At 43.5% G+C, this 10,432-nt stretch overlaps 1 protein-coding gene across 2 annotated transcripts in view; it reads right to left on the reverse strand.

Annotated features, from left to right (window-relative positions):
- Positions 1-9,634, reverse strand: part of Tnfsf8 (TNF superfamily member 8) — a 28,768-nt gene extending 19,134 nt beyond the window's left edge. The window contains exon 1 of one of the 2 annotated variants that reach the window (XM_087551075.1): positions 6,958-9,634. In XM_087551075.1, coding sequence (XP_087407201.1) covers positions 6,958-7,161 — 204 coding nt within the window. In that variant the 5' untranslated portion in view covers positions 7,162-9,634. 2 annotated transcript variants of the gene reach the window in all.
- Between the last annotated feature and the right edge of the window lie 798 nt (positions 9,635-10,432).

Here is a 10,432-nt window from a genome sequence, read left to right on the forward strand (position 1 = left end):
TCTGTCATTCTCCTTCTGTGGACATTGTTATCTGTGGAATAGGTATTTTTTTGTAACCCAAGAGGTGGCATTCAGGAATACAGCTCTGAAGGCCCTGAGAATACAAGCTTTGATGTCATACTAATATGAAGAAAGTCTATGTTTGGGTCTCAGTTTTTAGGGTTTCCCCTAAAAAACTGAGAAATTAATTTGGAAGATACTTTCCCCTCTGCTTGTTTTCCCACTGTGTTGCCTTATTTCCTGAATATTCTAAACGTGTGTAACGGTGCTTTACATCTATGATTGCATGATTACCCATATGATTCTTAGGAAAACCTGACATCACAAAATTCCCCTTTATGTTGCTTCTGTGAGACAACAGCCAGCACTTCAAGAACGTATTAAGCAGCTGTCTTAATGCCAAGCATGACTTTTGATTAGCATGATGCACAAACACACAAAGAAAGGCATTCCCATTTAGATGAATTCTAACTGGATTGAATGTACCAAGAGACCCATATCTACTCAAACATCAGAGTGACTAGCAGAAGAGCAATACCAGTGAAGCCATCCCAGTGGCAGAAATGCTAGAGAATTACTCATTCAGCCTTGGATCATCTATGGTGTGCATTGTGTCACTCATTAAAAGATATGCAGTAGACCTGGTCCGTTAAAACAGCCATTTAAAGACCACAAATAAATATGCAATCAGAAGAGTGAGTATAGCATACACCATGAAAGAATCACAGTGCTTAAAGAAAGAATTTCTGAAGCTTTAATGCTGAGGGTCTCAGGCTGCAGCAGGTTTGGGTAGAGCTTGGGTTGCCATTATCTCTCACAGGTTCTGGCTTCCAGAAAACCTTTGACCATTAAGGATAGAAGAGGTATCTATCCTTATCTGGGAGGACAACTTAAGTATATGTAATGGGGTGGGGTCATAGAAGGGAAAGCCTTGGTTTTGCCTGTCAACTGAGAGTTCTATCTCTCCAGTGCCAAAAGCACTGGCAGTAGATCCAGCAGCTTCACCTTTTATGTACAGTCCAGGGTATTCAGGATAGAAGTCTGACTGTTCCTATGTTGAAGAACGCAAAGTCTTATAGACCATCCATCAAGTTGATGGTTTTGTAAGGAAGGATGCCAAGACACTAGAGTCTAGGGCCAATTCTCGACTAAAATTCTTCAGTGAACTTTCCACTTGGCCAAGGACAGAGCAGTTCATTGTCAAACAGCCCTTGAATTTGAGAATGGAGAAGCAAGTCCTAAGGACATGATGACTGCTTGCATTTATGAGACATGATGATGACGGTTAGAATTTGTCAGATTGTTTTGACCCGAGGCACTATACTGAGTGCTGTGTGTAAACTGTTTTAATAAACCTTGCTGGGGGAATTTGAGACCTTGGCTGGGCAAAATGAGAACTATCCTGTTCAATGACTTGGCTTTGAGTAAGGTAGGACACAGGCTTGACCTAGATGCAAACAAATGGCTTCCCTCAGGCTGTCATATCATCTCCATAGTAGCTCTGGAAAAACAATCACCATGGTTACCAAACCCTGCTTCATTTCCTCAAGTATACTTTCTCTTTCTTTCAGTCTCTATGGACATCTGATGAGCATTCCAACAGTACTGGAGTTCTTTCTGTGTAATGAAAAGAATGGCCGTGTGTGGTCTGTTTTTCTCCAGGTTAAATGACCCCCAACCCAATCATTAGCCTAGAACTGTATTTTTCTCTCCCTTAATTACTACGAGTAGAGCTCTGGCCAACAATTCCTACTCTGGGCTGTTGCAGTCATAATTAGATATGGCATGTAAATGACATACCCTTGTTTGAAAATAGTAGCTATTTGACAGGGACTGCTTTGGGTCCTATAACGTGTTTAGTTTGTCATAATTCCCCAAAAGGTTTGTTTGCTTTCAAAGCAATGGTGCGGAGGTTACGGAACAAGTGTGTGTAAGTTCCCGTATTTGCTTTTCAGACCAAGTCCTCTTTTACTAACAACTAAAGTGTGGAACATCTATGGAGAATTCGTATCTGTTCTTAGAAGATGGCTCATGGCACATGGAGATCTCTATTATCTTTAAGCTAAGATGATTAAACACTTAATTCAAGGTACCCTGGGCCTTACTGCATTGGTCTTTAAATGGGCTTCAAGAATTAAGAGTTGTCTAAAACACAGAGAAATAATTTAATCATTACAAAAGATCCCAGAGATAAGAAAGTTGGCCATACTGTCTGTGAAGGCCAATGACTCCGTAGCATTGTCTCTCTAGATTAAAGTAAACAAAACAGCAGTATGTTCTCTCAAGACACAAATAGAAGAGGGAATGGCAGTCATATGAGACCCCCAGGCAAAGTATTTTTATTAGGAACTCCTGGTTTGGCAGGTCTGGGATTTGGAGCACACTGGTGTAAACAGTGTTGCTTCTCTCACTTGGAAAAAAATATATATGTCAGTCTTCTGGTCATGTCATCATGTCTGGTTCACCAACTATTCTTTGACTAGCACTGGCTTCAAGACATAATGCAATAGGCAAAAAGGTCTTATAGTCTTGGAAGGTCGCTGCAGGAAGCTCTTGTCAGATGTGAGATTAAGAACTCTTCCTGCTCTAAAGATGGACTTGGTACTTTGTCTTCTGGACCTCCTTTATCAATGAATGTTGTCATCTAGTCTCACTTCCTGATATGTCTTGGTCTGCTCTGGTATATGACCTTAGACTCCCAAATAATGATTTAAAAAACACAGCCACAGAAGACATGGGGAAATGAAACACGGACTGTATGTGATTGTATGTTATTAGGCAATATTGTTGAGTTACTGTGAACTCTTGGCTATAGTAACAGTGTTGTGCTGGATAGAGATGGACAGAGCATGGATGAGTGAAGCCTACATACAACTTGCCTTTATATTGCCTTTAATTTTTTATTGCCTTAATTTTTCTATTGCCTAACATTGCCTTTACACAGAGGCAGCATGAATGTGAAGGATACTTGACCAATTTAGAGGAAGGTTATATGGGCTTTATCATAATAGTTTTTAAAAAATTAAAAGTCAGTTTCTAGATTTCCTCAGATTCGGCTTACATTCTAGTTACTCCCCCAAACCCTTCCTACCCTAACCAGAGGTGGCTCATTCTCCTATCATCCTGAAGCTCAGTTTCATGGGCTTTCTCAAGTTGGGAGAGTTCCCAGAATGGGTCCCACACAATGCATGTGAGTCTTTCCTTCAAAGCCCTGCAGAGTGCTTGCTCCTTAGTAAAAAAATCTCAGTTCTTTGGGAAAACGTAATTCATTAGATTAATTAATTGAACAAATTATTAAATATAATGAACTCCAGATGCAGGGAGTCCCTTAAGAAGAGGACAGTGACCCAGGCTCCTCCTAAACAGCTTCGATCCTATACTATCCTTACCAGCAGCTACCGACTATCCATACCAGCAGACAGAGAAAGGTAGGCTCTGTTTTCTCTTTCTAGAAATGGTATACAATATTTGAAAATCAAGCAAGCTGAGACCTTGCTATACCACTGTGGGCTGTGTTTGTGTCCATTCCTAGGCCTCGGTAAGCCCAGCCTCCTTGTTTAGGAAGCCAAGACATGACTATGGTTGAGGGCCCAGAGCCTTCCTTATAATACAAACACTTCTCTGTGAACACAGTGCCTGGGAAACCAGGGGCATCATGGATTCTCCTTTCCCAGGGTGGAATAAGAGAAGCTCTATTATATTTTTTCCTTTCACTTTGCTCTCCATGCAGACTGTTCATCATTACAGTCTTTCCAAAGCTATGGGGAAAGTGTGTACGTGCTTGAGTTACTCAACCTTTCTTTCTTCCCATAGTGACCTGAAGAGCTGTACCATCTCTTTGGAGGCTGATAGACAGCATTCATTCAAGTGAAATGATGCACATTCTATTCCCATTTCTAGGGCTTCAAATGCACATACCTATTTGTAAACATGCACAAAGGGTAAAACGTCCTAGAGAGAAATATAACAGGGCTCCTACAAGGCACAGGTAAATCATAAGGCATCGGCACAAAAGAATCAGACAGGACTCTACAGTGGCACAAAGCAGAGTTCTACGGACAGAGAAGGAAGGGTCTCTATGCTACAGCACTATTAAGGTGGACATAATAGTGAAATCTGGGCACTATGGATTTGTAGACACTCAGATTTATATAAGAACACAGGAATCAGTTCACCGTGACCTTCTCAGCAAATTCAGGCTGTTGCTGGGAGGACAAGACATGAAGTCCCCTTATTTGTTGGTTTGTTTTGCCAAACAATGTAAACATATTTCATACTAAATATTGTTGCTTTAAATGTAAACAAAAATATTTTATCTCAGAAGGCTTTAAAGACATCACTAGAGAGCTATATAAATAATTCAAGGGCGGGGGGATTTGGCTCAAGATTTTGGTTAGGGTTATTTATGAGTGCCTGTAACAGTAAATGATACCTCAGTTTCCCTTTTGTCTCCACTATGGAGTTTTCACTTTGGAGTTATTTGTTCCTCTAGCCAGTCTCAAGGATCCTGGCTGACTTTCCTCACATGGTTAACTGTTCCTTCTCTTATCTCTTTTCTCATCTCTGTGGTTTTCCAGTGGGGACTTTTATTCTCATCTCTTCCATTTCTTGAAAAATTATTCCTATTTCTCACTAGGACCAGATACTGTAGTTTCCAGTGGTGTTTTTCTGCAGTCTGCTGGGGAAACACTTCTTCACAGTGGTCTCAAGGTGGTCCTACATCGGGCAGTAGAGTAAATCTCACAGTTCCCAGTGGTACACAGAGGATGCCATGTTTTCATTGCCCTTTCCAGTGTTAAACTAAGATGTGAGTCTGAGCTCCTCAGACCTTTCCTTTGGGTTCTTTGACAGATTCCCACCGAACCTCTTCAGTTGCTAAGTTCACCTGTTGTAGCAGTCCCTATCTCTCTTCCTACAGGATGTACTCTGGATAACCCAGGCCCAGGGGACTCACATCTCCCCAGTTCTTGACACAGTTAATGCCTGATAATGTACTAGAAAAGATGTGAAAAGCATTAGATTCTTAATAGCATAGCTATTAAAATGGAAAGCCCTAGCTGGAGAGCAAGTATCGGACACATAAGAAATCACAGCTCAGAGACAGACTGTGCACCATTCTATACCCAGGCACTGAGGTAAGCCAGATCAATAGATACAAGAGGACAAATCTCTGAGAGAATGGGTGCTAACGTTCTCCATGTTTCTGCCACCATCAGGGCAAGCGAAGGCGAAGGGAACAGCCTTCTCACAGAGTATCCAAGAGCCACTAAGCACCCCCTCCACTGTACAACTTGCTCAGGGTGCTTGACCTCAAGCCCTGTCCCCTGCCTGCACCTCATTTTCTGCATCTGCAGAAACAGGGCAGAAGCCTGTCCAGGTTTCCCGGGAGGAATCATTTCAACAACGGATTTGAATTGGTTCTACACGGTGCCATCATCAACCCTCCCCATCTTGGCTTCTCTCTCACACCCAACAGTTCTGCCTGTGTCCTTCAACTGACAAGGCCACTCCAATCTTCCTTATCTGGCCATTGCTGCAAAACAGCACATTTCTGGTGCATGGCAAAATCACAGTGACAGAGAAAAGTAGAGAAAAGGTGCCCAAAGTTTTGCCTAAGAGTCATTCGCAGCAGATGCAAATCATCCATTGAATGGTGAGTCCCAAGAGCTCTGAAGGCCAAGTGTGAATAACTTCCTTCACCACTCCCCAGGAGGAAGAGGCTTCAAAGCTTTATTTAAATGTCAATACTTGATGATACTTGTAAGACCCTAGCTTTCTCTCAGCAACTAGTAAGCTGCAGAGCCTGTGGTCTAAGGCAACTGAAAGAAAGCCAAGAAAGAAGAAGAAGAAAAAAAAACCCTGAGTGATAATAATATGGCTTGTGAGAATTATGAAACAAAAGTAGGCCTGTTCACACTTGGGCAGGGTGTTGGGTGCGTTTCATACGTTTATCCAAATCACCATGCCTGGATCTCTCCCTGAGCCTGTGAGTCACGCGAGCTGACCATACAGTGCTTTCCAGACAGCGTGTGAGAGTTCTCTCTCAAGGATTGCTTTCCTAAACTACAGTTTGGCTTTCTCCTGTAACCCTTCCATCTTAACCCCTTTTCACACAAAGTCACTCGCCCCAGACGGTGTGGCCTCCCATGTCAGGTGTGCATCTCAGAGGGTAGAGCTGACAAAAACATTGCTACTTTTTCAACACCCTGAGCTCTTCAAAGTCAGTGGCTTGTGAGGAAGCTTTCGATTTCTTTTGTGGGTTTTAACCTTGAAATACCAGAGCTGGGAAGCCTTGGCTTCTCTTGCGCTCTCTCTCTCTCTCTCTCTCTCTCTCTCTCTCTCTCTCTCTCTCTCTCTCTCTCTTTCTCTCTTTCTTTCAAATATCACGGTTTTTAAAAAAGTAGTTCCTCACTAAAAACAAGCCAACAAACAACAACAAACAAGCAAGCAAACAAACAAACAACAACAACAACAACAACAGACTTGTTAATAGAGAGGCCTCAGAAACCCTGGGAGTGGGGATGGAGGACATAACCTTAGAATTAGGCTGAGTGCCTTCCCGAGCTGATGACTACATGTACTTATTCTAGCAGGGCTCCCTATGTCTTCTTCCCTCCATACCGTGAGGCTGCGACCCATCTGGGCTTAAATCTTAATTTCTCGAGATCAGTAGTTCCTCACTTCTCTTTTGGCTCAAGTACATCTGGAAAATTTTGAGCTCATGTCCATTTATAGTACTCTTTAAAAAATTCTAAATTAGTACACAAAGTTCATTCTTATTTCTCCTCTCCCCGTTTCTCTGATATAATATCTCTATATATTCATAGTTTTACTTATTTTCATTTTTTAAATGGTTTTTGCTCCCAGTTAACTTATTCATTAGCTCCCAGAGCTGTTCCTCTAGAGGATGTAAATTATAAATAAGAAAAGGAAAGCAGAGAAAAGATGTTTACTCACCTTTTTCTGGACTACCAGGACCAGAATGATTGCCAGTGCCACGACAAGGCACACCAGTGCGATGGTGCTGAGGTAGAAGTAGCTGCGGGTTCTCCAGGGCCTCGTGCTTCTCCAGAGGCTGTCTGCCGAGCCGGGCGGCACCTGCATGGCTGGGTCAGGGGAAGGGGCCCCACGGCTGCGTGCTTGTTGCAGCCCTGGCTCCATGCTTTATATAGTCTGTCCCACATCACACCTTATCTCTCCTCATCTGATTCGATTCTGCACCCAGCTCTGTTCCAAGAAGGATTTTCCCCTGCATCCTGGATCATGTGACTTGGAAAAAAGCCTTCACCAGTTGCCGGATGGAGAAACTCTTCTCTGGGGGCGTGAGGCGAAGGGTGGCTGCAAGGGTGGGGGAGAGGTTCATTTTTCATCGTCCGGGATTAATTTGAGTGCAGAGAAATTGTAGCAAGAGACGAAGGTTGATGTCAGAGGGTGGTAGGAAGGAGACAGTTCCGCATGTGTGTACACCAACCACTTCTGTTTCCTTTAGCTTCAGCCACAGAACGCCTTCCCGCGGGGACCCTGCACACTGCATGATCCGTGCTGGTGGCGCAGAAAGCTTCCAGATTAGTCTCTTTGCTGGGTTCCCGGAGAGAGCAGTCGTTTTTCAGCCGCACAAAGACTGTTGGGGTTGTCAGACAATCACAGCCTGCTCTAAACTGGAAATACACCCATTCTTGGGCAAGAAGAGCCTACTATGTGGGCATTTACTTACCTGGAGACAAGGTTGTGGCACTAGGAAATTTGAGGACAGTTTCAAAGACATGGTGAGAGAACTGGAATTTGGAAATAATTTACTTCTGAACTAAAGCTCCTAAATCACTTACAGTGTGATTTCAGGGGCTGTTAGATTGGCTGAAGAGACTGTCTTGTCATAAAGTTCATACCAGGGGAAGAAATTAGTGAGGGGGTGAGGGAGGGGAGGCCGAGTGCTGAGGAAGGTTCGTGTGAAGTGTCTGTATGGTGTGTGTGGGTGCAAATAGTGCTCCAGGTATTTGTGATGAAACCAACATTCAGGCTCAGGTACAGTCTTGGGAACTTGGCCTAGAGGCTGACTTTACACTCATCACAAGCCTCAGAGGCAAGTAATATTTCTCCTTTTCAGTATAGGAAAACGAGGCCCAGCAAGCATAAAACCGTTCTCAGTCAAATCTTCACTTGTTAATCTAGTGGAAGAACTTGGTGGTGTATCCAAACCAGCCTGGCTCCGAAAGCCAGCAGGACTCTTCCCTGACAGGCTGAAAAACCTCATGCTCCGTCTTAGCCATCGTCTTCTCAGCTTTGCTCCTTGAGTCAGTCAACACAGCCCTTGCTTTAACCCCCCTTTGCCTTGCAGTCATGGGGAAGATCAAACAGGATGATGTAAGAGGGCTTCCTGAATGGGAATAGGCTTGGCAGCTGTTGTCGGACAATTCCTGTTAAACAGCTCAAGTTGCCCTCTGGGCCACGTCTGGAATTTCATATAATAAATAGATCCCTGGGACCCAGAGCCGGATCATAGCTGTGAATGTGAATGATCTTTATTTGAGAATACCTCTACAAGCACTTATCGCTGCTGTGTGGCGGTCACCAGATGTGGCCTTCAGAAACCTTGTCTGCTATTTCCCCTGAGATTGACAGCACCCCTCTCTGTTGGCTGTAGTCTATCTCTGCAGGTCATGGGAGATGCCAGAAGCTCCAGCAAAATGCCACATCCAAAGCCAAGCTTGGATTATTCACCTTTCTGGATCTGTGTAGCTCTCTATTTGAGTATCCAGCAAGGCAGCTTACACTTAGGAGATGGTCTAGAGGCCCTCTTTGGTGAGTTCATAAAATGAAAATCCACAGAGGTGGGAGAGGCGGTGGGGGATGAACTGGTGAATATCTTCTTTGAAGGCAGTGTCTCCATCTGGTTGTCAAGGAAGCTGAGTCTGGGGTTTGGAAGACAGATTTGTTGTTACTCCCTTGTCCTGCTGGTTTAGATAGGGCGAGGCAAGCTAGTGTTTTTGGGGGTACACTTGTTTGACTCAGGGAGAAGGCCTTGTCCTTTGCTGGGTAAGGACAAGGAGTGGGTGGCAATCTACCCAGAGCTGCTGAGAACCGGCTGCTACCTTGGCCCTCTCTATTTAGCCCCTTTGATCAAAGTGGAAAACTTGTGATTGCTGAATGGAAGCTGTGGGTGTTGAAAAATAAAAAGGCTTCGCTTAAAGTTCAGGTCTTCCTGAAGTCCCGTGGGGCTGAGGAGTCAGTGGAAAAAAATGTTTGTCTTATACTTATAGTTTTGCATAATGTACATTGTCCTAGGAGGGAGGGCTGACAAGGGGGAAAATCACCCTTTGTTCTTAGAACCTTCTGAACAGTTGAGATTTTCAGATCAGTCAGTAACAGTTTGTGGGCCCAACTTCACTTTGTTTGCGGTTGCATCCTCTGCTTGTGAAATTTCGGAGGTGCCCTATTCCCTACTCCCATTGTCTTCAACTCCTCTATGGTTTTTATGTTCTTCAAGATCTGGTCCAGACAACTGAGTAGCCAACTCCTTGGGATAGCGGGCTCCCTTCTGTTTCTACTTAAGTCACACAAGGTGCAAATGAAATACGTGTTCCTTATTGAGTTATTTTTCAATTCTTCTTGGAGGTTAAACTGGACAAGAAATTTAACATGCAAAAAAAAAAAAGAAAAAAAAAGAAAAGAAAAAAAAAAAAGAAAATGCAGAACTTGGCTAGAATGGAGAAAGGCCGGGTAGAAAGGCTCAGTCTAGCTGATTGCTCACTTTATAAGGCCCAGAAATATGATACACGAAATAGGAAGCCTTGTGATTTTTTAGCCCACACTATTTATTTCACAAGGAAGTAAATGAAGATATTGAAATGACGTGACCTGAAGGGTTTGAGAACTCACTCAGTGATCAAGCATGAGGACCTAAGTGTGTTCTCCAAAGCCCATATATAAATGCTGGGTGCTGTGGCGTGTGTTCTGGAGACAAGGACAGGTAGATTTGCTGATTAGTCAATGTAGCGTAATTAGGGAGTTTCAGGATTGCTGAGAGACTCTATCTCAAGAAACAAGGGCAGTGGATCTTGAGGGATAACACTAGAAGTCGACTTGTAGCCTCCATTGTACACACACACACACACACACACACACACACACACAGAGAGAGAGAGAGAGACAGACACACACACAGACACACACCCATAGACACACAGACAGACAGACAGACAGACAGACACACACACACACACACACACACACCCCTTTCTCAAAATCAAAATGGAATGATGATTTTTGCTCATAAGGGAAGGGACAGAAACAGGATTCTTCTTCCTTCTGTCTGTTCTCTAGCTCTCTTTGCTGATACTATGCTAAACCCATTCATGCTTCTTTGAATGTTTCTCTCACCTTGATATGCCTCTGTCTGTCTTTCAAATCTCTCTGAACTGTGGCTACCTGGCTC

Source organism: Rattus norvegicus, chromosome 5, assembly GCF_021556685.1.
Source record: "Rattus norvegicus strain SHRSP/BbbUtx chromosome 5, alternate assembly SHRSP_T2T, whole genome shotgun sequence".
NCBI classification, from domain to species: domain Eukaryota; kingdom Metazoa; phylum Chordata; class Mammalia; order Rodentia; family Muridae; genus Rattus; species Rattus norvegicus.